The sequence below is a fragment of the Melopsittacus undulatus genome, chromosome 2 (assembly GCF_012275295.1).
Source record: "Melopsittacus undulatus isolate bMelUnd1 chromosome 2, bMelUnd1.mat.Z, whole genome shotgun sequence".
Lineage (NCBI taxonomy): Eukaryota > Metazoa > Chordata > Aves > Psittaciformes > Psittaculidae > Melopsittacus > Melopsittacus undulatus.
Window position 1 is genome coordinate 6,912,968 of NC_047528.1, and position 27,011 is coordinate 6,939,978.

Here is a 27,011-nt window from a genome sequence, read left to right on the forward strand (position 1 = left end):
TGTATCTGTTTTCCTCTATAAAAGTGACATCAATTTTGATTTGCAGCTACCCTGGCTCAGAAGAAAGGTCCATCTAGCCAAGTGTATTTGTGACAGTGGTTGACAGCAGATGTTCAGGAAACATATAGCAACAGTGGACATATGGTCTGATCCTCTCCCTGTTTATACACCACAGCCTTCTCCAAGAGAGCTTCCTTGCTCAGCCCCTAAATCACTCACTAAACTGCATTGCTGTTTCCATGTTGGAAGAGAAAATATATGAAGTTCCTACAGCTTGCAAATGAGGCTGTAAAATGCTAAAAAAGACTAAGAATTCATTCAGGCAAAAAAATCTCTGTGATTATTTCAATCTTCACCACGAGAGGTGAAAGAAAAACATCTTTTTTTGATGACAAAATAGACATTTGTTTGCTCAGTTTCGTGCTTGTTTCTTTTGGGTCTCTATTCTGTTACTCAGTGAGACTCAATTCATTTTAATGGCACAGGTTTTGTGTAAGGAAATGCTAAATGACAGTGTAATTTACACTGCAGGCTCTTCTGACAAGATGTGTAGCTTCAATAGATGCTTCCTTCTGTTGAAGTCAAAGAGATTTCACCCTTTATGTTTAATTTACCCATCACAGGCATTGATATGGCCACTTTATCATATCCTCTGAGTACTTCACAATACTCTACTTAAGTATTATTAATTTAAAAAGTATGCAAAAAAGGTCATCAAATTAGAGAAATATTATTAGAGAAATATTCATACCACTTGTATTGTCTTTCCAATTTAATGTAAATTCTCTGCATTCTTCCTTTGCCATAGGTACAGAGGAGCTCTCCTTTACTGTCTAGTGATTTTAGATTCCTCTAATAATCTCTGCATTTCACCCATTTTTTTCTCCTGAAATATGGAGAGAAGAAACCCTTCTCAATTTATAATTTTAAGTATATGTAATCTACTTGCAATTGGTCAGATTACTCAAATGCTAAAGAAAATTAGTTTCAAGAGCTTAACTCAAGAGACTGCTGTTACTGCTTTGCCTAAACTTAGAACACGGCTTTTGATATGCATTTTCCATCTGCAGTTATTGTTAGTAGGGGTTCATGGGGGTTTTTCTGCAGGATGGAGGAATATCTTAAAATCAAGGTGAGCTTAAGCCAGTATAGGTAGAAAGTTTCCATGGCAGGGGAAGGGAGAAGAACACAACAGGTTTTGCTGGAAGATTTAGTTTTAGGCTGTTCATAGCCACAGGACTCATTTAAATGAAGGCATTAGAAGGAAAGGTCCCAGCTCTGTTTCTTAGTGTCCTTGTTTAAATGAGGGATTAGACACAGAATGAGGAAGTTTCATTATGGACAACAGCATCAAAACTCTGAGCTTCGTTCAGGGTAGCAGAAAAAAAATGGCTTATCCCAAGTCCTAGCACAATTCAGGAACATGGAATAAACTGTTTGTGTTACTGCACCAGACCATCCTCTTGTCAGTCTCCGAGCAGCTTAAGGCAAATTCTGTCAATCTTAAAGCTGCTTAGGGTAACGTTTTCAAAGCGACTTAGCAATTCAGAGTCTAATCTTATTTAAAGTCAACAAAACCTAGGCTCAGATGTGCTTAATTTACCTTTAAAAATGGGATTCAGGAACTTCTTAATCCTGCTTTTGAGAATGTGAGAGCCAGGGCTCCCAGGGAAGGAGGGTGTGGATAATGCAATGGGGGGAATGATGGGCTACAAATACACATTACTGATGTTATTTTGGTCACAGGTTTGATTAGCATATTTTTCTTCAAGTCTGTTTCTAATGTGGACTGACACCACGCACATAGTGAAACACTGAATCTAATCATTAAGAAGAAGAAATAATCGGTGTTTTGACACTGACCAGGTGACACCAAAGACCATTATTTTTATTTGCCCTTTATGTTTGTTTCTGCTTTTGCATATTCTGGCATCTTATTTTCAAGCTTTCCTCCATGAGAATGGGAGTGTAATGAAAACTGAGCTTCCGAAGTATTGATTTGGCTTCAGAAGATGAAGGTTTATGGAAAAGATCATCTACTAGGAAAACATTCAACCCAATCATAGAATATATTTCAGTGGGATACACCTCTTTATGGTAGGGTTGACACAAAATAGCTCAAGGAATCCACAGGACTTGTTGGCCAAATAGGACATCTCTTCTCATAGCTGCTCTTCCAGGCAAACTTTCACTGTTATTCGATTAGAGTTTAGAAGATTTCAGCTGAGTTTAGCTCAGGCCATTGGCACTGTTCTGTATGTATTGATTTCTATAGAGTTCCATCATGTAAATCTGAAGTCTTTAGAGATTTCATGTTTGGCTTCATGAAACAGAGGTTATGTAGAGTCACTTGACCTTTGTGCAATAAAAGTACAGCTTTAGACTTTGATAGCATTGGGATTTTTGCAAAATCGCCCTTCTTTAAAATAAGAACTAAGTCAAACTCAAGAATTAATTGCATTTCTTAGAGCTGAAACCTGTGTTATAAACACAAAGGACTCACTTTATCAGCAACCTCCCACTGATTGAGTAAACCCTTAACGAGCTCCTCAAGTTTTGCCCTAGAGAAAAAAGGTGTTTATGACTTCTCAAACAGTTGCATCCAGCAGGGTTTATGGAGTTATTACATTTCTCCACATTATGCAGGAGAATTAATTTCCATAATAAGTTTCAGTGTTTTTCCATGGTGTAGTTCCTGCGTGCATGCGACACCTCATTGTTGCAGCAGAACCTCATCAGCTGACACAGTAACAATGGAATTCTGACTTCTGACTCTTTCTTTGGCAAAGGACAACATTCAAGGCCAAGCAGAAACCATTACTAAGAAAGAGCTGTGGTAAACAAGCATCTCAACTCTCCCAAAATGCCCTCACTCATCAAAGGTAGAACAGCCAACGTTCTGCCTTGTTTAATACTTTCTCCTAGTTTTGCCTGTCTACACTTTCTCAATAGCCAGAGAACAATTTTCTTTTCAGAAGCCATTTCTAAAGGTTGGAATGTGTAAAGAGATTTATTATTATATGAACAAAAGAGCACTTCCATGCTAGCAAGGACTGGAGACTTCCCCACCTCTTACACCTCTTGCAACAGAAGTAAGAATATTCTGACTGAAAATGCTCCAGTCTTGCATGTTGATTTCTGAAGGGGACAAATAAAGAAAGAAGTATTAATACTCCATTTTGCTGCCATTTTGGCTGGTGGGGTGTTTTTCATAGAGGCATTATGGTTAGTCCATCTCTTAGCACTCTTTTTGTCAACATTGTGTTCAAATTATACGAATCATGAATGTGGTCCATTTTTCCATAGGAAGGCTTTCTCTTACTTTAATTCTGCAGATGCCTAATATCCTTGTCCAACAAAACAAAGAAGCCATCGTTTATCTGGCTGGTAGTAATAATTATGTTATCAGTAGGGTTCTTTGGTGTGCTGAAAAATTCCTTTTGATTATAACCCAGTGGAAGCACAATGAATTCTGTGGGCAGCCTGGCCATCATGTAATTTTCAAAGCTGCTAAGGGATATGGGTCATGATTAGGTCTAAGAGAAAGCAATTGCAAACTACAGGGTATTTGAGACAACTACCTACATGAAAAAACAACTTGCTTGAGAGCTGCTGCAATGTTTAGGACTATTGTAGACCAATGACTTAAAAAAATCAATTCAGTGCTTTTTTATAATGTATTATGTATTAGAGGTAGCATGCATTTTGGAGAAGGTAAGGAGGGGGGTGGCCACAGGCTGTGCTACACAGTCACAATGCTCCCTTTAAGTTGCATTGTCTTTGAAATAAATATTTCCTTTTGCTTATTTTATTTTGGTTTATTTTATATTTGTTTATTTTATTTTATTTTTATTATTTTAATTTAATTTTATTTTTAATTTTATTTTCCCTCAGGGGAAAATTCCCAAATGAATATTCTTAGTCAGCAAATAAGTTACTATTTCTTTAAAACTAAGAATCGCTGAATTACTTTTTGGCTCCTATGACAAACTATGCAACCCACAGGTTGCAATTTCAGGTAAATTACCCATTTGTTTAAAGTATCCCTGATTTGACATCCAGTCAAATTTCCTTTCTGGGTATGGATAATGTTAAATGTCACAACATAGGAATCTATACTGAGGAACTGCACAGATTCCTCAGACAGAAACCAGAGATGCAGTCAAGCAGCAGCTTCACTTAGTCTGAATGGGAGAAAAAGAAACAAAGCTAAGAAGAAGACAAATTAACAAAACACCTTAGAACAAACCTGATCCAAGTTTTACAGTGTGCTCTGAAATTAAAATCTCACTCACAAATATGGGGGTTTATTGTGAAATTTCACACACAAATTCAGTGTAAATCACTCCAGAATTGAGATGTTGCTGCAGATCTTCTCCAGTTTGTTAAAATACATAAGGCTAAATGTAGTCAGTCTTCTGCCCTAAGGTGGTCTCCCAGTTTTAAAGCAAAGCTCAAATATGCAAATTTAAAATACATTGAGTACAACACAGATGTATTAAAAAGCTTCTCTACTTAAAAGAGATGAAGCCAGCAGGCAGATTTACTGAGTCTATAAATTATGGAAAGGGTTGAGGCACATGCTCACAGCTTGATACTCTTCTCAGATGCTCGCGAGCAGAAGGGGAATTCTACTTGGCCTTTTTATGCCCTGTAAAATGCTAAAGAAACAAAAAATGGATGCAGCCTGAAATTAATTCCCCATGTGCCAACACAAGAGATGTGACAAAGCTTTGTGATCTCAGCTCCTGCTGGAAGACTTTAAAGCCAGGCAAGCCTTGGAGTAAAGTGAGCTCTGACCATGTCCACAGCTGAAAGAATATAGCCATCAGTCCTTCCTCACTGTGGGCTGTGAGAGATTGTGCCTTTAACATAGGACCTTGCATGCTGTTGCATAGCAAGACCATGAAACTGGAACATACTGATCGATACTTCTCAGAACATTGACTTCCATTTTTCAGTACAAAAGAGCTCATTTCCTGCAGAGAACATGAGCACTTACTAAAGGCCCAGAAATGCCCATCAACAGCATAAACACTGGCTCATAGGAGCTGACATTAAGAGTCATGGTCGGATCTGCAAAGTGAACAGAATACTCCCTGAGGACAAATGCCAGTCCTCTTTCCTGTTGTGAACACCATAAAGAAAACCTCTCCCCCTCTTGTGGAATGGTTCTGGAACTAATACTGCTGTCTCAAATCCTTTTTAATTGAAGGCCGTGGCATAACTCCCTGCCAAATTCCCACGAGGAGCAAAATGATGAGAAATGAATTGGACTGAATGGAGAAATTGCTGAATGAAGTAAAGAAAATGGAAAAAGCTTGGGTGCAAATGTGCAGTGGGATTTGGTGTAGTGCAGGTGCCTTGGGGCAGTTCTGTGCGCTCAGGTTCCACCTTAGTTCTACCAGCTATGCCTGGGAACAACATCCGTGCCCCACTGCAACAACCGTATCCATTCCTTTATATCCTCCTGTCCACCATAAAACGGAGGTGCATCCAAACTGTTGCATTGCTGGGAATGGTCCCTGACCTGTCCTTACTTCCCAAAGGAACATCACATCCATGTTGCAGTGCCCCAGCATGACTGAATTTGATAACACAGGGTGCTGCCAACACTGTCCCTCTCAGCACAAACACAGTAACTAAAGTTGAGGGGATTAGCTTCGTGAAAAGCTACAACATCATTAAGCTAGGAAAAAAAAAAGAAAGGAAAAATAACAAAAAGAAAAAGGAAGACATTAAAAGAAAGGCAAGGAAAGGCAAGGGAAAAGCAGCATCTTTGACTTGTATGTATTAAGACAAACATTTTGTTGAAGCCACATTGGTGTAGGATACTCCTAATAAAAGCCGTTCTTCAAAACAATCCCATCCCACTCTTTCAGTGGAGGTGAAAGTGTACCACAGAATTGTTCCTTAGCACAAGGGCTGTTCTGGCAGCCTCCAGTCATAGCAAGCAGCACCTCAGAGCTTCCCACAGCTCACAAGGAGAAAGCAACATTTTTGTATGCTCTACTATATAGGATTTACATAGGATTTACCTGTTCAGCTTCTCCAGGTGAAAACAAAACTGGGAGCAGAAGTTGAACGATTTTACTGACATGCCACTACGTGAAAATTTAACCCTTTTAATAGCATCATAATTGTGTTGCAATGGCTGGTCCTGTCCCAGAGCTGCTATGCTCTTTGTTGTAGCTATAGCGATGAATTACATCAGGACTTCTTTCATTTTCTTCTAATGTTTTCTACGAGCTGAGCCTGCAAGTGGGTGGAAATACATCTATTACAGAGAGTGCAGAAAAGACAGCTATGAAACTTGGGGTCTGATTCTGGCTATGATGCTGAATTACTGTCTAAAACCAGGCAAATTAAACCTCTGTGCACTGGATTTCTAGTGCAGGGGGCAGGATAGATGTTGAAAGAAAGCGAATAAAGTGTCTGTCCCTTAGGATGATGCTATAAAGCCTGAGGTCTGAGAATCAATGCTAAGGAAATTTTCAGGGAAAAGAGTAATATGCTTAAGTGATGTGAATGCAAATATGCTGGCAGATTGCAGAAGAGTTAGGACTATTTACAGAAGCTGAAAATGTCTCTTGCGTTGTTGTCATTTCATAATCAAGTGAATGGCAAAGAGCGGTCTGTAAATTTATGTGCAAACTCCCATCTGTGCCAGAAGAAGAGGAAAGTAATTTCAGAGATGCAAATAAAGCTGCCACACAGTACCTGAACCATATCAAATTGAGATGACTAGCCATAGTGATAGTGATATGGGAGTTGAAGATTTTGGGGCTTTGCACTGAGTATACAGAAGCATTCAGCAAAATATATTGCTGTGCTATGAATGCATTAATATCCCTTGTCAGGAAGATCATAAAGACTACTAACTTACAAAGGGTGTTTACAGCATTAGCTGAAGAAGCTAAGTTTCTGTTAAATTCACTTTTCTGCTAAAGGCTTAGCAAGATCACTTAGTCTTTCTGTACCTTTTTCGTATGTAAAACACTGGTAACAATACAGCCATGGTGGGTGCCAATAGGCTGCAATATATGAGATTGCACAATGAATTGACTTTCAATTTCCTTAAAGCCAATATATTTTCTCCTATGTTAAATATTTATTACTCTAGCTGCAAGAATAGCTGTCATTAGAAATAGAAATTTATTGTGCAATGCAACTTAGCTTCGGACATATCTCAACTGCTGCAGTATTTATGCTAAGTGAAATTAAAACAATGCCACCACTGAACTGGTCTTCACTGACAGGTAGATGCCTCACTGCACGTTTGGCAGTGTATTACAGCTTGACAATGGCAGTGTTTTCATTTCAAACAATTTTTGAGCAATGAGTTTTGATACTGTTGTGAAATGCTGGGCTCATGTTTTACACTGATGTGGGCTCCTGAAAATGATTAAGAAGCATCCAAGCACAAAACCAAAACCTGTTAGGGTCTGTCCAAATTACTGCTGGGATTATTTTAGTTTAATGATCACTTTTCAAGTCTGGAATAATATCAGGGCAGCAAGACTCACATAAGCTTAACTATTTCTGATATCCAGCTTATTCTAAATGCCTGCATCTTCTGCTTTACTTCTCAGAGCTGTGCTTCTTAATTTTCTACAAGCAAGAGGTTTTCACCATAGAAGCAGCACCAATGCTTAGCACTTGAATCACACTTTTCACTTTCAAAATATTGTAGCTATTAAACAGTTTTCCCCAAACTCATGCAAAAACTGAGAATTGAGGGGAAAAAAGTTAAAGGTGTTAATGGAAATTTGGTGCATATACTTTGATAATCACCCCACTCCTGTTGCTGTTTTTCTAATTAGGGAACTAAGATGGTCAAACCATGATTTCACCACATCTATTTAACTAGCTGATAGCAAGCTCTGTCCCCAGTTTCAGAGTTTTATCTCACAGTACTCACTGGGCTTACTACATTTGTAACCTCAAATGCAGGACTAGTAATGTAGTATCATTCATCCTGTGTAACACAGGCTGCTGCTTGTGAAATGCATTATCTAGACGGTACCAAATGGGAATTTTCACAGTGTTTTTGTCACGACAACATTGGCGACAGCTCTAAAATGAAAGTTAAACAATTGAAACTAATTTCCTTTGTTATCAGATATCGACTGTCCCAGTTCAAAAGTAGACTTAATCAGCTGACTGGTAAAAAGAGCCCTTACAGCTATACAGAAAGCCTTGTAGAGCTCTTGGTTCTCTACTATAGGATCAAAAAGAAGGCTGAAGAGCAGAAGTAAACAGCTAACTGAGGATATAAAACACCTGAAAGAAGAGAACTGCCCTTTAAAATGTGCTTTTATCAAGTTGTAGAGAAGCTGTTAGTATCCAAGCCTGTCAGATAAGTGGCATTAGAAAGCTGTAAGATTATTGAGGTTATTATTCTTCAAAATTGCAGTAAAAGACACTAAAAATGAGTTAGGGCTCAGTGGCTTGAAGAACTGCCTGAGCAACCTATGAATAAGCAGACTCAGCCATATGAAAACATACAGTCATGTTACCATGTTCAGAAAGCTCTTTAGCTCTGCTGAGCAGGCTCTCCAGTATCTGCACTATGTGTGCTTGTGTTCTGTGAAGATAACCTCTAACTCTTCACAAACGGTAACGTGTTCATGGGTTAAATCGTTTGAATAATACTCCTTTGCTGTGTCTTTTTTGGACCTATCATTTGGGAAGAGCACTTGTCTGGAGAGTTACAGCAGCCAGGTTCCAATTGTGCCGATATTTCTTCAACTGAAAGGAAAATACGATGCTCATATCTCAGAGAGGGGTGATGGATGCTCTGCCTGAGTGTGGGTCTTTTGCTGGACTGGGCTTCTTATATTCTCTCCTCAACACATTCTGCAAAGATGCTACTACATTTTAGCCTTTTCTTTGATATTCCCCATGACATGGCAGAACCTAAGGTATCTAATATACCTTAGGATGTTACCTGCTTAAAGAAGCTAGCATAGACCAAATAGACTGCTGAGAGCTGAACTTGACTCTTATGAAAGCTTCCCTGCTTTAGGAGTATAGTGTTGTCTCCTGTAAAACTGGGCTGTCATTGTCCAAAACCAGGAAAGCACAAAGCAATACATGCATCTTTTCTGTCTGCCCTTCCCAGTTCTTTTGCCAAATGAGAGGTTTGGATACATTCATTTTCTATCACTTCATCTGACACTCAGCAGATGCAGATGTGTTATTTTTATATACATCTGCAAGACTGAGCACAAGCAGAACTGAGTGCTGTTCATCAGGTAGAAAATTAGAAATGACATGTCTGCCTCTTAAATAGAGCTTGCAATTGGACATGTAGATATCAAATTTATACTTACAGCCTGAGCACTGAAAGGAGGAGGTGAGGACGAGCTTGCCCAGGTCTCTCTATTGCCCAAGGTAGTCATAGTCAAAGTTAACATTTCAACGTGCATTCAGTAGTGCCTAGAGTGAAGGTCTCCATTTGTTTCATAGCTGGGCCAACTGCCAGCTTGCAAAAGTATGCTTTACAGAGCCAACCATATTATCAAAGTTGTAAGCTTAAATAATGCCATGTTATCAACTTAAACCTGGCTCTCAATGTGAAATGTTTAGGAAAGAGCACTGAAGTCAGCTTGCATGTAATTTTCATTTACTAATGGAGTAATCAACATCTGTAGAGCTTGCAGCCACAAAATCTTTCACTCAATGGAAATTGTGCTCAAGATTCCTCCTGTCTGAGATCTATAATCTCATTTTAATTAGCATTGCACAGGACTGCTCCAATCAAAATAAGTCAGTGCCATCTGCATTCACCGTTAACATCAGCTAGCATGAGAGCAGTCAGTGATTTTATGTCAATACATGGGCTCTTGGGTGCAAATGTCTGTTCAAGGACAAAGAACACTGCCTTTTCTTTCTACTACTTAGCTTTTGAAACACGTCATTCATCTTAAATTTGTCAAATATGGAGCATTTCCAGTTTGGCATCTGTTTTACATATGGGATATGGCAGCCTTGCATATTCTCTGCAACAGAAGATAGTGTCATTTGTTTGAACTCATTTAATTATGTATGGACTCAGGATTGGATTACACCTGCCCAGTATTCTGCATGGTTGCCTACTGTGTGGTTAGAGGTTTGAGATGTTGATAGGCTTCCATGGCAAGGAACACAATTCAGTGTTTTTCAGCATTCGGTGAAGTGTTAAGACAATAGTTGTCCATAGAATGGTAAAACTAAGACCATTGTATGTGGATAATGACAGTACCAGCAGGATGATATGTTGGGTGCCTGTGTGTGCATTGCCATTTCTCCTGAGATCAAGTGTCATTAATTGGTAAAGAGGTGACTGATGACACTCAGCTGCTTCTGGATTTGTATGCTGCTTCATCATATGTCTTCATAGAATGCCTTATTTGAGAAGGCAACAGATGAAACGTTACTGATAAGAATCCTTAATGACTGTAACTTACTAAGATATAGCCAAGTTTTTACAGGATTTCCATTGCTAAATCTTTAATTTCTTCAAAGGTTACATGCAGTCCAAGAACATTTACCAAGAAAGGCACAAGCATATCTGATCCCATGGATTATGTAAAATTCAGCAGTCTTCATCCTAAGAGAGGGGAATTATCTTGGCTTTTCTGAAAGCATTAGTAGATGACTATAAACTCTTTAAGAGAAGACATATTCCAAACAGCATTCTTCCTCCTCCTCCTATAAACGAAACCTTTCATGCAGACTGAGTGCTTCCAAGAGCTTTGAAATTGGTTTGGTTGTGCAGTTACAACTCTGGTGATTTTTCAGGTTCTCTCATTATAAGCTGTAACCTTGAGTGCTTTAAATCTACCCATAAAGCTGCCATAATCACTGTCTGCAATTGCACTAAAATGCATAATAATTAATTATATCAAATCCTTCTCTCAGAAGTGTTTATCGGTGAAGAGATTGCCATTACTTTATTTCTGACAATAAAAGAGCAGGAATTATTATACACCCCTTGGGACTTTACTGATCTAACAGTTCTGTAGTCAGGTTTATAATCATATTATTTTTCCTATAGGAAATAAACATCAGCTTTTGAGAGGCATTTTCTTTAAACAATATTTTACTTGGGAAAAATATTTTTTCCCATAAGGAACCAAGATCTGGATTTTCAGCTAGGTAGCTCCAATGAGCAACCTGTACTAATGTACAGCCCTGTTGGGATTCATGTGAAGGGGCTTTCCTTGAGAAACTGGAATATGTCTACCTTGAAGACTGCTTGTGTAGGTGCTGTGCATAGGACTGGAAAAGGCTGAGAATTAGTATCACTGTACTTGGTAATACAGAGCTCACAACAGGCTAAAGATCCTTCCTAGGACCTGGGTTGAATACTTAGGCAGTAAGATCATGCTAAAATATGCCTAGCCACAGTTTGATAGCCAGGTAACTCAAAGCTAGACCTCAATTTGTGCTTATGGAGTCCCTAAATGTATAGATGCATCCTATATTAATATACATGCCCTGTACATGGGATTTTTTTGTATAGGCAGACCAAAGGTAGAAGTCCACTTCAAACTGGTGAAAAACATCTTCAATATCAAATAAAAGAGCTAGGGCTGCTTGGGTAGGTCCTGAGTACAGAGGGACAGTGGCAGAATGGTGCTGTGTGCACCCCAAGTTCATCTGGAGGGTCTGTGTCAGACTAGCACTACTCTGGTCAGGGTATCTTTCAATTTAGTTTTGGATTTCAGGAATCCAATGTCTGCAACCTAACACAGCTCCAGGACATGAATCAAAGCACTGGAGTAGGAATAACCAAGAGATTCCCTTTGAAAGCTCACTTCTGGTCTGAACTACTTGCTCATATAGGTGTATCCATTCACCTGAAGAAATGCATTACCCTAAGCACAGTTTTGGTCCCTTGTGTTTAGTCCTTCTAAAGCATCCGTCTGTCTGAGCACAGATGAGTGTGAGGAAAGGACACATTCAACAGCTGCAAACTGTTGTTGGCAAGGTGACAGGAGGGGCTTCTCAATTCCGGGTTTATTTACTAGATTCTCTGATATGGCAATTGTTCTGCAGGAAGTGAAACAATAAATAACATACTTTATGATTCAACTTCTCTTAAAAAAAAAACAGTATTCCATGAAGATTATCTTCAGAGTGGGAGTTTTTCCCCCAAGCAAGGTCCTTCCCTTTGGAAAGGAGCAAGGGTTAGCTATAACAGAAAATGTGACAAATTGGTTCAGAAGTAAATGTTCCCAAGGCTGATATAATCACCTGTCTTCATATCTTTGTTTACTTTCACAGAGCCATGTTTGACTATGACAAGAGCAAAGACAGTGGCCTCCCAAGCCAAGGACTCAGCTTTAAGTATGGAGACATCCTTCATGTCATCAATGCCTCGGACGATGAATGGTGGCAGGCGAGGAGGGTCACTCTGGAGGGAGACAGCGAGGAGATGGGAGTTATACCCAGCAAGAGGAGGTGAGTGCTGCCTCCTTCTTCCTAACTCCTTGGCCATGATGATATTCCATTTTATTCCAAAGACCTAGAGAAAAAATGGGGAAAGTAGAGGAAATTCCAACAGTTTATTTCAAAAGCTGGAAGAGATGATTTTTACTGTGAAATTTAAAGAGCTCAGACTGTTTAACTTTGCTCAAAATAAACCCAAAAGGTGACTCAGTTACAGAGGATTAGTAACTTCACAAAGAAAAGGGGAGGAAGGTGAGAGAGCACCGTCTACTAAAGAGCTTTGGCAGAAAAAATAATAACCAGAACCCAAGTCTGAAAACGAGCTCTGAATCTGAAGTAGAGCACATGTTTTAATGTCAGGGTGATTAACCATTGCATCAAACTGCTGAGGGATGTAATGAATGTCTTGATATTTTCAAATCAAGAGTGTATGTCTTTCTTCTCAGCCTGTGTGATGTAAAAAAACATATACTATATTATATAATGGTCCTCTTTGGCTTCAAAATCTGTTAAATTAATCTCTGCCTGCCTGGAAACCAATGGATAATCAATATCACAGTAAATTTTTCATCTAGTGTCAATGCAGGAACTTTCATCCACTCTCCAAGCTAAATCTGAACCTTTGTTTAGCTGTGACAGATTGATGCTGGCTGACGGAGAGAGAGCAGACATCTGAATCTCTCTCATTGTTAGTATTGTTTACTCTGTCTGGATGCTTTTACAGAATTGGACACAAGTCTCAGATAGCATCAGAACTACCACACAAATCAGTATTACTTTCTGCCTCTGTGGATAGTGGCTATAGAAAGGTCAAGAACTGAAAGGGTAGGAAGAAAATGAAATCTGTCAAACCACATTACATTTATCTTTTGCAGCAGCACTCCCATACTGCATGTAAACTTTCTATTCCCAGCTATCTCAGCTTTAGCACTAAGATAAAATGATCATGCCCATTTTTTATAGTGAGGAAATGGGATGTTTGATACCCGATAGAGCACCTGCTGCTCAAGAAAGTTGTCTCAGGTGCTAATAGGGGTTATGGTACTCCTTGTTTTACATCATGTAAAAGTAAACTGAAAGACCATCTAATCGTGACCAGGTTTGAACAGCAACCACACCAGGATTTTCAAAAAGCAACTCTGATGTTTTATAATAGAGAGAAATAAAAACTACATTATAACTTTTAAGGTGGGGAAAAATGTGCCCATTAAGCAGATTTATTCTCTAAATATTGAAAAATGAATAGTTGCCTGCTATTAATTGCTACAATAAATACTGTTGTAATGACATGATTGGATCACACATGGGAAAAAAGCAAGTCTATTCAGTTACTACCAAGGGAAGTATGTGCACAAAGCTCGTGCTGTGTAGTGCATAGTCTGAAAGATACAAAAAGATGTCATACATAATGAAACAACTATAGGGAGAAAAGGGCAAAGCAAAGCAACTGATTAATATGTAGAGTTGCATCTTCTGTAAGGGAGAGAAGATGGAAGTGCCTAAAGCTTCTTGAGTTACCTGCACAGTGATGTTTTCAAGGACAAAAGATAGAGCCTCTCTAGTCAAGGTCAGACATGCAGTACAGCCTAGGAAAAATATGTGGCTTAGGGAAAGAAAAGAGGGAAAGGGGAAAAGGTAGAAGAGGCAAGATGAGAATAGATTGGCTAGCATCTTAAAATAAGAGTCCTGAATTTGAAAAGATGCAGTTATAGTTACAATCTGCTGCACTTTGTCATCCTGATTCTTCACGAGTGAATCTGAGAGGTCTGGAAAAATCAATGCCATCTGATTTTTCTGTCTGCGTTAATGTGATGACATGATACACCTGAGCTGGGGGCAGTGAGGAGGTTGCTATTATTTCATAAGAGGCTTCAGTTGTACAAGGTTGTTTTTCCCAGTGCGCTGAAGAGTGAGTGTTATTTCCTTTCTGTGGATTCTGGATGATCCCTCAGAGCCAGTGAGACTGATGTGCTCTTGCCAGCACCTTCTGTGGTCATTTACACCACCCAAGGGGAGGATGAGCAATCAATGCATGCAGGGCTGAGCTACAGACAATAAAGCTTACCATACTGCCGGAATGTTCTAATTCAAAGTAATTTCCTCTGCAGGTGTGGGTTGATCTAAAACAGAGTAGTCCTGTGATTCATTTGACCAAATGCAGGCAACTATGGCATGGAGATCTTCATTTAAACTGTTTTCTCCAGCATGCTATATCCTCTCATAATTTATACAGCACTATTTCTATAGGCACTGCATTATATGTAATACAGTGCTTGTAATATCTAGAAGTAAAATATGCCTTGTGATATAGCAGGAGGAAAAGACCACCTGTGGCTGTTTGCTGGGCTGTGATTTGTCCTGCAAGCCCAACTTCCTATGCTGTTGTATGTTGAAGAGTTTTTATAGTTGTCTTGTACTTTTCAATCCCTCATTCATGTTTATTTCTTTTCTTTAAGGTTTGGGGAGGGTGGCAGTGATGTTGGGGGAATGGTTTGGTGGGGTTTGGGTTTAGTGTTGTACTTGGACTCCTTCTTCTGCCTAGGTATATATGCAGGGTACTATCCTGTGGGACTGTAAAGTTTTTGCACTGTGGGTCAGGGAGAGACTATACATATCCAGGGATTATTAGTGCCAGGGTGAGTCTTTCAGCTATCTGCTTTAATACCTTATCTCCTGTCCAGCAGCAGCCAATATACATTTACTGCATTTTTCCATAACTGAAATCGTTAGGAAATAGATCTGAAAAACAATGAATGCTTCAATTTTATTTTGGAGTGCATATATATGTGTGTGTGTGTACAATTATATGTATATATACACACAAAGCCATTACAAGTACATTATACTACTTCTTTAATGTGCTGTGTAATGGTATTTGCTTTCCAAGTATCTGGTTTTGCATGTTTTTTTACATCTGTTTACAGGAGAGACCTTCACACAGTGACATTTTAGCATGAACCACTAAGACAAATTTTTAAGTCAAGACTCCGTGCTATTTTTCTATGATATATGTGATATGCCAGAAGAAATCATAGTTTATAAGGGAGCTGCCATTCCGTATTACCAGCCTTTACCTCTTAGTGATTCAATAGGGCTTTAACAGTATTTATCATTAGATTTCAGTGCTGCAGCTAATGTATGCCTTCTTAATGGTTAAATTATCAAGTCAGGCTTAAAGAGGGAGTTTTGGAGGGTAGCACTGCAGGTAGAGGAGGGTTAACAAAAGAAGCACCATAAAGAAACAAGGGTGGCCCTGTGTTTCTCTATAATCTGTGCAAGCACCAAACCTGATGAACTGGTGAGCCAATGAACTCAATGGGGATTAACGAAACCTAAATGCTCAGTATTGCAAAGTGCTAAAATACCATTTCAGCCCTTTCTACATCTGAAAAGAATGTTTCATTCTTTTGTCAGTATGTACTTATCATCTGATTACAGTTCTCAGCTATGGGACTGAATAGCCAGTTGCATAGTAACCAAATATAATGCTATAAAGGTGATGTGATATTGTATCACACTGAAGTTGGGAACAGTAGGATTTTGGCAATAAGAGGCTGCAAACCACTTCAATAGTGGTTCAACAGTCACCAAATAGTTGTTATTATATAATATTAAAGAATGAATATTGCAGACCAAATTTCTGTTGGCTCCACATCCACCAAAAAAAGATTTATCCAGACTATGTCTGAGGTGAGAATGGGCCACAGATATTATGCTGGCAGGGTTTCCAAAGTGAGGAGACATAGCTACCAGTCCTGTACCAGTGTATCAGGCATCCTGTGGTACTATCTGTGTACTATGATTACACATGTGAATTGCTCTTCTATCATCAGATTTACTATTTTATACGAGAACGACCAGCAGAATTAGATTTACACTAGATACTTATTCATTTAGATGTAGAGATTTAGATTGGAACATCTACACATGCTGGGATTTTGACCAAAAGAACTTTTGTTTACCTCATTGTCCTTCCTGTTGTCTGGATAAGCAAACTAATTTCAGCTTCCCGTAAAGGGCAGCAGCCAGCTGAGCAGTCTGTGTATGATTCCCTCCCCATGGAAGCATTCACATTAAAGGGAAAAACAAAAAAGCATGAAACCAATGTGCATAAGTTAAGAGTGTATTAAATTCCTAACCAGATGCTCAAATCCAATAGCAAGGAAATTTTAGCCTGTTTTTAGCACTGATTTTACACCTCCAGGTCTTTCTACTTTGAGTAGTCTGCACACAGAAAAGCTGTCACATTGCAAGCCTCATACAACAGCACTGATGTCAAGCTTCTGTATTTCCTATGCCATGTTTATCTGCTTGACTTGGGTCTGTGGCTCTAGAAACTAATTTAGTTGGCAATTTCACACAGATTGCCCTGGAATGGAGCTATTTTTACTACTTCCCAACTGTGGCAAACATGGATTTGGTCCTAAAACATTCAAATACTTACACTAATCTTCTTTGTTGTCTTTGAGATGCACAGGCACAAAACTGCTCATGGATGTGATTCTAAGAAATCACTTTCCAGGTGGTTTAAGTACTTCTGACCACAAAACTTTATGCACCTCTGACAGCTGTTATTATCAGGTGTATGATCTCAACCTGATATGTGTGATATCAAATAGACAACATTCTCCCTACAAACACACATAACCACACTCTCCTCTCAGAGCACAATGCGGGGGAAAGTAAAACAAGTTTCACAAGTATTTAAGGACAAGGAACAAGAGGTTTTTCCCAGCACAGAAGTCCCTGTGGGCAAAAAGCCAACCTAAATTTGTTACTCTGCTCAGCTTGGCAGAAAGGCATGTTTATGCACTCAAGTGAGTTCTATTGACAACACCAAGCTGTGTGGTGCAGTCAACAGGCTGGAGGGAAGGGATGTCACGCACAGGGACCTCAATACTCTTGTAAGGTGGGCCTGAGTGAACCTCATGAATTTAAATAAAGCCAAGTGCAAGGTCCTGCACCTGCATTGGGACAATCCCATGCATAAATACAGGTTGAGCAGGAACTGGATTGAAAGCAGCCCTGAGGAGAAGGACTTGAGGGTGTTGGTCAATGAGAAGCTCAACATAACCCAGCAGTGTGTGCTCGTGGAAAGACAATGATAAGCTGGGCTGCACCTAAAGGAGCATGACCAGCAGGTCTAGGGAGGTGATTTTCCCCTTCTTCTCTGCTCTCATGAGACTCCACCTGCAGTCCTACATCCAGCTCTGGGGCCCTCAACATAAGAAGGATGAGGACCTGTGGGTGAGAGTCCAGAGGAGGCCATGAAGATGCTCCAAGGGCTGCAGCAGCTCTGCTCTGGAGCCAGGCTGAGAGAGCTGAGCTGTTAAAGACTGGAGAAGGCTCCTTAAGGGGAGACTGTAGAGCAGCTCCAGTGCCTAAAGGGGCTACAGGAAACCTGGAGAGGGGCTTTGGACAAGGGCCTGTAGGGACAGGACAAGGGGAATGGCTTTAACCTGACCGAGGGGAGACTGAGATGAGCTCTTAGGCAGAAGCTCTTCCCTGTGAGGGTGCTGAGGCGCTGGCACAGGGTGCCCAGAGAAGCTGTGGCTGCCCCATCCCTGGCAGTGTTCAAGGCCAGGTTGGACACAGGGCTTGGAGCAAGCTGCTCTAGTGGAAGGTGTCCCTGTCCATGGCAGGGGGTTGGAACTGGATGAGCTTTAAGGTCCCTTCCAACCCAAACCAGCCTGGGATTCTATCTTATTGTTTTAAGGGTTTCCTGTAACTTACTACGATGTTTCTAAACATCCCTTAAGAATATAATCCTTAGAAGATGAAACTTTTTAACATGGCCCAATCACGTAAACTTTGTCTAAATTAAGTTACATGACTATACTTACTAATCTAATTGGAAAAAAACAAATATGGAATAAAATTGATATGTATGTGTAAGTATAAACCTCTTTCTGTTCCTTTGCAACAATGGGGAACTTTTCTGCTGAAGCAAAACAGCCCTTAGCTTTTCAACAGAATAAGGTTGTTTTACAATTTTATGAGAGTTCATTTCCTAATGGCTTTAGGTCTACTCTTTTCATTAAATATTGACCAGGTACTGTGCTGTTCTCTATAATCAAGGCACTGAAGGTAAAGAGCTGAATAAGAACATGTTCCCTACTACTGAAAAATACATGTTCTGTTGCAGGAATGCTTAAAAATAATTTGGAGAATAGGAATCTATTGGCTGGTTGAGACCTCACATAAACAAGACTAAAGCAGTGCAGAAGATGGAAGCAATAAAAACTATGGAGTGAGTCCACATATTTGGACTATAAATAGTAACACGTATTTTCACTTATCTTCAGCTTGATGGGCAGGCAACGCAAATAGAGTGTGGATAACCTGGAATTGGCAAAGCAAGACAAAAAGAAGCATGTTAACAAAGATGTAAAATATAGCAAAGTCTTTTGAGAATCCAGTTTACATTGAATTGCATTGGTAACTCCTTATTACAGTTCTTATGGTGGCTTTAGAATTAACTTTCATTCTGCAGTAAACCTCAGTGCCAAATCTGTGCAAATCAGGCTATTGTAACCATTTTATTTGATTCACAGCGCCAGTTTGCAATGTGCATCTGTATTCTACATCAGTGATGAACACTATTACTGGAGATTAAAGCATGTCACACTTGATATTTTACATCTCTGCTGTGAAGACTAATTACTCCATTTAGAAAGACACTGACAAAATTCCCAGTGGTCCATTAACCCCCAGGAATGGAGGATCACAGTTCATGTCTGGTTGAGTTGTGCTTGATTTCATCTTGTTTGCAGTGCACATGAACAAATGAAAGTCTCATTTTTAAGAATCCCAAAGGCCCATTTTCAACAGCTACATGTGCCCAGAAGCACAAAAGCAGATAGACATTGCAATGCAGTGCGTGTTGCACCCCAGTAATAAGTTCCTCAGAAGAGCAGGAAGAGAACAGCATACTGAAGAACTGAAGTCTTATACTTGCTAGTGAGGAAAAACTGAAGGCTGAGATGTATTTTGAATGTACATCTCCACTTCTTTAGCTTTACATGGGAATAAGAGAATGAATTTGACCATTTTTGAAGAAAAGGGACCTGAGGGTATAATTCAGCTGTCCCCAGTCTCAGATGGTCTCAGACCATTTCTCTATACAAAGCAGTGTTTCTGCAGAGAGCTACATTTGGAGAGCAGGTGGAAAGCTGGAGGTGAGATCCCCATCAGTTGTGCAAGGTGATGCTGTCTCCACATGGGGCTCAGAGGACAGCTCCCAGGACACATTTGAATGCTGCGTATAGGTGGCATTGAACATGTCTTGAAATCTCATTGGGTTTCAGTGACTCTCAGGCACTTTGAAAATGGAACTTGAGCTATGAAGTAGTTTTGAAAACGTGTCTGTACTTTCCTCATCCCTTACACATATCTCTATAGAGCAGATACACAACTAGAAGGGGTCATGGGAGCAATGCATAAATCAGGCAAGTCAGGGTTGCTAATTTGGGCCTCCCTGAATGTGGCATATATGAATACTTCTCTCTCACTTCATTGTTTTTGCACAACCCCCATAATCCTACTTTGTGTAGCAATGTTGAATGAAAAATTCATTTCTTCCCTTAAAAGCAATTTCCTTATCTGTTTGATGAAAATGCTGTCCAAGGGATGGCAGGTTTGCTGTCAGCTAAATCAATGTAAGGAATTTACACTTGTATGCTATTTAGACAATCACAATGTCAGCTGCTGCAAAAACCTCCTTTGTGCCTAAACTCCCTTTTTCGTGGGGAAAAAAGAGAGTCGATTTATTTTTCCTTAAATATAGCAATTACAAACCGAATACTCAAAAAAAGTTCTAAAAGTGCTTGAATAATTTTACCTTTAAAAAAACATATATTCTAATAGCTGGATCAATGGTTCTAAAAGAACTGGTGTTCAGTGCTTTTTGCCTGCATCATTTTAGTTCCTTCTTTTGCTCTGTCTGTGGCAAAAGTGTCCCAGTAGCTCAGATGAGATGGTATGGGAACATCTTATTTCACTGCAATCCTGAACCCTGACCACCTCAATAACATGAAATCTTTGGAGAACCAAGCTAAATTCAAACAGACTTCTCCAGCGCATGTAAAACCAAAGCCTTTCACACATTCAGACATTGGGTTGACTTCTCCAGCAAGAACAGTGGTATATTTCTGATACCAGAGGAACCCACTGGTTTGCTGGTCTTGAATGCTCTGGTGCATTTCAAGATGAAGACACAAGACTTGAAGGCCATAGAGCACTGGAGCTGAAGCTCTTTAAAAGTATATCATAAACTGAGCATAACCATTTCTTTTATCCCAATCTTTTTCCAACAGCTAACCCATTTCATTGACACTTTGGGCAGTAACAGTACTATAATCACCCTGAGATATACGAAATTTCAGCTTGGAAGTTTACAATTCAGCTGAATTACAAGTACCTGAGAACAGGTTCATTGTGGAAGGTGTCAGGGAAATAGTCATAGAAGTAACACTGTGTTATCCTTAATACAGTACCAGATTATGAAATATTTGGAATATTCAGTAGGCAACACTGTTACCATATTGCCTGGAGGATTAATGGCACTTGATGACATTATTTATATGCTTCTCAAAGCAATGCAGAATGCTTCTGTCTGCTGTGCCTGTAGAAAGCCACGATGCCTCCATGGCTATTATGCAATTATGACAAAATTCATAAGTAAGATCCACTTTTCAGGGTTAATTTCCAAATTTCTTTACTCAGTGAATAAGAAATGAAGTTAAAAGCAGATGTTTTAGGAAGTTAGACAGGACTGGAATGAGTTTAAATGTTAATACAGATTAATAAGTAGAATGCTGTGTTCATTTGAGCTAATTATTTTCTCAGAAGGCATCAATCCTGTTTAGGCAATTACACAGCCTGAGGTCTTCATTTCTTATCGGTGCTACCAAGGGACTTCATCTGCTAGTTTAAGTTTGAGACTGTTCATGTGTTTTTAATTACACAGATTTAATTTGAAAGCCGCATTTGAGCTGTTTCCATGTGAATATTCCACGCTTACAGAGAAATGCATTTATTCTAAATTTAAACTGTAACTATAGCAACCAACATTCACTGTGTTTCAGTAGAAAATATATAAGCACACTCAGATAGAAGGAAATGTGTTAATTATCACTAGATAGACTAGAGGTTATATTTTAAAACTAATTATCAGAAATTATGTATTCTTATTATCCAGACTTAGAAGTCAAGATATTTGTAAGAAGTCATTTGTGTGAATCTGTGAAAGTTGGGAAAAGGGTCATGTACGGACCAATTTGGAGGATATAATAAACCTCCTTTTTTCCCTAAGTATTTATTGGCTAATAAAAAGGTAATATCAAGGTCTTAAAAGCTAGTTTTGAGGGATTCAACTTTGATTTTCTAGAGCAATTCTTAGTCTTAGACAAATAGAGTTATTGTTTCAATTATAGGTTGATGATCAGATTTTTCTGTTGAGCCAGTAGATGACAGATTCTGAAGAAGATTTTGCAAAGGTAGTAAATGTCACTTTTACAGTACTGATGTATTAGTCATGGTGAGTAAGGACATGAATAGCTTCACAGAATCATAAAATTATAGAATGGTTTGGATTTCCCAGACCCAGGTGCAGCAGTTTGTTGAACTTCATGAGATTGGCCCTGGCCCACCTGTCAAGGTCCCTCTGGATGGCATCCCTTCTCTTCAGCATATCAGGCAAACCACACAGCTTGATGTCATTGGCAAACATGCTGAGGGTGCACTCAATCCCACTGTCCATGTCATCAACAAAGACGTTAAACAGCCCCAGTCCTAATACCGACCCCTGAGGAACACTATTCATAGCCTGTTTCTACTTGGACACTGAGCTGTTCACTGTAGTTCTTTGAGTGCAACCATCCATCCAATTCCTTATCCACTGGAGAGACAACTCCATGTCTCTCCAGTTTAGAGACAAGAATGTCATGTGGGACAGTGTCAAATGCACAAGTCCAGGTAGATGATGTCAGTTGTTCTTTTATCCACCAATGCCATAGCCCCATAATAGGAGGCCACCAGTTTGGTCAGGCACAGTTGGCCCTTTGTGAAGCTACATTGGCCATCATCACTCACCTTGCTACCGTCTGTGTGCCGTAGCATAGATTCCAGAAGGATCTGCTCCATGATCTTGCCAGGCACTGAAGTGAGACTGGCCTGTAGTTCCCCAGGTCTTCCTTTTTCAAAATGGGAGTTATGTTTCCCCTTTTCCAGTCAGCGGGAGCTACACTGGACTGCCACAACTTCTCAAGTATGATGGAGGGTGGAGGAAGTGACCTGACATCTCTGTCTTTAAAACTTGCTTTAAATGCTAATGTTATGCATAATAAGCCACCAATGGTCTTGGGAGACCAGGTGTCAAACATGCTGTACAAAACACTGCTATAATCAATGTGTGTTTCTGTCTTTTTCTGTTCTCCAGAGTTGAAAGAAAGGAGCGTGCACGTTTGAAGACGGTGAAATTCAACGCAAAACCTGGTGTAATTGATGCAAAAGGGGTACGTAAATAGTGAAACATTTTGAAACTGCACTTTGTAATTGTTTGAGATGTTTTCAGATTTTAGCAACATAAGGCATATTTAGATTGTAGCAAACAAGACGTGGGGTATAGTGAAATCTAGACAGGAATATAGTATGATATAATCTTTGATATAATTAAATGCCCTTTTTATAATAATACTGACAGTGCCTTCTGATTAGAAGATATGAAGAAAACAAAGAGCATACTGTGATAGCTACGATTTTAGTTAAATGATGGCTAGAGGAGACTGAAAACCAGTGCAGGTGCATGATTGTTTAATGAAATAGGGCAATAAGTGTAAATTTCTTGGCTTCAAAAGCTGTCAAGTCTCAAACTAAGGTTGAAAGTTAGATTCCTGGAAGCAAAGTTTAGGTTTTTGATATTCTACATTGACAGTTGTGACAGACATTGAACACAAGTGTGTTTCACAGCAGGCACAAGGGGCCAGCCATCATAAAACATGCAAGTAACTTTCCACCATCAATATCTGGAGCAAACAGCTTTCCTGCTGTTGCCACTCTGCAGCATCGCTTTATTGTGGCCAACAGCCAACAGTTCTCACTAGCCTGATGTCTAATATCCTGTACATTGTCCTCTGGCTGGCAAAGAGTTATAGAATGAGAAATGCCCACAGTCCTGGCTGTTGAGGTGTATTTTTCTGCTGAAGTGTAGCTTGTATTTGTAGCAGTAGTGAATACTTGACATTACATCTGCAGGGATTTATTGTTGATAATGGTCCAGTTGGCATGCCTGGGATTTACAGCTGAGGGCTTCTGTAAGCAAACCAAGAGACAGAGCTTCAAAAGCCATCAGCAAATATTCCTGTTTGGCTGCAGAAAACACAGGGCAGGGCCAAAACTGGGTTGTGAGAGGATACAGTTGTCAGTAGATGCTAGCAAGGGACAAAACCAAGTGGTTCAGCAGATCCCTTCCAGACTTGCTCTTCCTGTGGTCCTCTGCCTAGTTTGGAAGTCTCATACTTCACCTCTTCTTGCTTTAGTTTTCCTTGTAATGGGAAAAAGAATACTTGCATTATTTGAGTTTATTCTGTCCTTGCACTCAAACAGATTAGCATCATAAGAAGTTCCTCTAGCTATGAACATGCAGTTCCTAGCGCAGTGGGTCCCAAGCCCATACATGCCAGCAAAATAACATTTCAGACTTGCAAATACTTTCCTGTTACTGCTCTACAGAAGAGAGTGTAAATATAGAATAATTGCACTGACTGAAGCCAGTTTTCCACATTTATAAGGTATACAGAATCAGAGTTCAGTCTCTGCACATTATTTGCACATGCAGATATTTTGGTATAAAATGTGTAACAAAATGCATTGTGAAAGGGACTTATTCATCTCATTGCATTTCTTCAGGCACCAGAAATCCATTTTTCAGTTTGAAATGACCACTCTCTGCAACCCTGTAAATTAATGTTGCCATTTATTTGTTGAGATAATTGGCTTTATATTGCCAATGAAATCACTTGTTAAATGTCTATTTCCTGTATATAATCAAATCCTCGGGGGAATAATTCAGTCATACAAGTAATGGTCCTTATTCAAGTGAGGCTGTCAAGAATTTAATTAGCACTTGATTTCCCAAATTGTTTTTCCATTTTTTGTCATCAGCATAAATTAATCTTCCAGCCACTCACTTCAATGTTTGTTTCAGTGTTTAGGAAACAGCATAATTATAGACCAAGACTGTTGTACCCTTTTCAAAGCACACTTTCTATTGTTAGCATTTGCTAAATATTCCATCATTTCAAGGCTTTGGGGGAAAAGATAATGTAAGCTTGTTTTTGAAAGAGCATAAAGGGAAGAAGGCTGCACTGTTAAATTAAGCATCAACACATAAAATGGGATATTCAAGTATACATATATGTATGTGCATTTTAGGGATCAGTATTTCCATTTAGACTTTCAGTGTTCACACAGAAGTGGTGTAAGCTGTCCAGCTTGCTTTTTCTATCTGGGAGAAATTTATTCCAGGCAAACAGAGCTGCAGTAGGCCCAGGAGAACTACTCTGGTTTGAAATCAAGATAAAATTAAGATAGGAATGGGCTTATGTGTGTTCTGTTCCACCTTTGTGCTCGTACATTCATGACCGTGTGGGCAAGTGGTACTATCTTAATTTACTATAAAGATGAAATGACAGAATACTTTCATGGGGTATTTCTAAATTTGGCTGGGAGAGGTGAATGGAAGCATTTTGTAAACAAAATTTAACTGAATACAGAGAATCCTTGTTTTTTTCACAGTTAAAAGGGTTCTCCTGTTGCACTTTTACCTTCATTGCCTTGCTGGCCCTGACTCCTTTCTTCCGCTATAGAAGCAATGTTTAAAAGCTAATAACCCACAGCAAGGGTTTCAGTAGAGCCAAAGTTTCTCTGGCCTAAGTATGATGTCAAAATATGAACGGTTATTGTACAGCTTTTAAAAGTCTTATGCATTTATTGCTCATTTTGAATCGCAAATCCAGAGGTAAGATACAAAGGAAGTATCACAGCTGGTTTGACATTTGTAGCTTCCTGTGTATCACTAAAAAGGTGCTTACAAGCATTCAGCAATACAGTTGATAAAACTGTTAGTAGGGATAGCTAAAAGATAATCTTTTCAAAGGCCAAAGTTCCCCTTTTTCAAGCCAAACTTTGTGTGTGTTACCTCATCTAGAAATCAGTTCTGCGTTTTTAAAAATGGGATTTAGAATATTTCTATCACTTTTAATTCATTTCACTGAACTCCTCCAATCCATGGCTTGTGAAATTAAAGTATATGAAATCAGGATGGATACAAATACAGGGAATTTGAATCACTAATTAGGGAACTTCAGCTCTGGTCTCAAGTTTAAAGCAGGAAATGGGTAGTACCTTTCCTTACAGTGCATAATTAAATTCTGATTATTACAGGATATTGTATGCAAAAATAAATAAGTTAAAAAGGAATTATAGAATCACAGAATCATTTAGGTTGGAAAAGATCTTAAAGACCAAGTCCAGCCTTTAACCCAACACTGTCAAGTCACCATTAAACTACATCCCCAAGCACCACATCTACATGTCTTTTCAATACCTTCAGGATTACTGACCCAGCTGCTTCCCTGGGCACCTTGTTCCAATGCTTGATAACCTTTCAGTGAAGAAGGTTTTCCTAATATCCAGTCTAAACCTCCCCTGGAGCAACTTGAGGCAATTTCCTCTTATCCTATCCCTTGTTATTGGGGGGAAGAGACCAGCCCCCACCTCACTACAGCCTCTTCAGGCAATGGCTCCAATGACAACTTTTAACACTCTTGTTATGTAGCTCAGGACATACTAATTGTTGATTTCAAAAGGCATAGAGGTCATAAAAGAGGAAGGACCATATTTCTTCTACTGTTTCTTTTAAATATCTTTTATTGGACAACTTCAGAAAAAGTTACTGGGCTAAGTGGATCTCTGATTTAACCCAACAGGGTTACTTTTCTTTCATGTTCTGTTTATTTTGACCAAAAGGAACTTGTTTGTTCAGGTTCAGAAACATCAGCAGAATCCTAGGTCCTATTAACATCTTTAAAGATATCAAACAAGTTAGAGATGCTAATACCTGTGTAACAAGGAAAAGAATACAAGTACTGGTATAAACAGTGCTCCATTTCACCAAGCAAAGATTGTGCTTCAGTTATGTTGACCAAGTTAGTTTCTAGTTTCATTCATGTTATTGTAGGAATGATCTTCACCAGCTTTTCTAATTGTTACTGAAGGTGGATGGAGTATCAAAGCAACCAGTCTACTCCTCTGGTCCCATATGGCTACTTCAAGCTACTGCAACAAAGGGCAGGTTTTCCTGGGCACTCCCTGCCTTAAAGCTTCAAACATTAAAAAGATAAGTGAAGCTAAGATAACACAGTTATGATTTCCTAAGCATTTGCTGCCTCAGTCTATGGGGCCCACTGGTCTATCAATGGAAAATAGAGCAGCCCAGAGGCTTATGTCCAGTATTTATGCTGGAGGAAACTTCATAAGTTATATGAGCATAAACTTAACTAAAAAGGATGCTT

At 39.3% G+C, this 27,011-nt stretch overlaps 1 protein-coding gene across 1 annotated transcript in view; it reads left to right on the top strand.

Moving 5' to 3' along the window:
- LOC101881240 (disks large homolog 2) overlaps positions 1-27,011 on the top strand; it is a 423,431-nt gene that overhangs the window by 363,879 nt on the left and 32,541 nt on the right. The window contains 2 exon segments of the mRNA XM_034072915.1: positions 12,274-12,450; positions 22,877-22,952. Coding sequence (XP_033928806.1) covers positions 12,274-12,450; positions 22,877-22,952 — 253 coding nt within the window.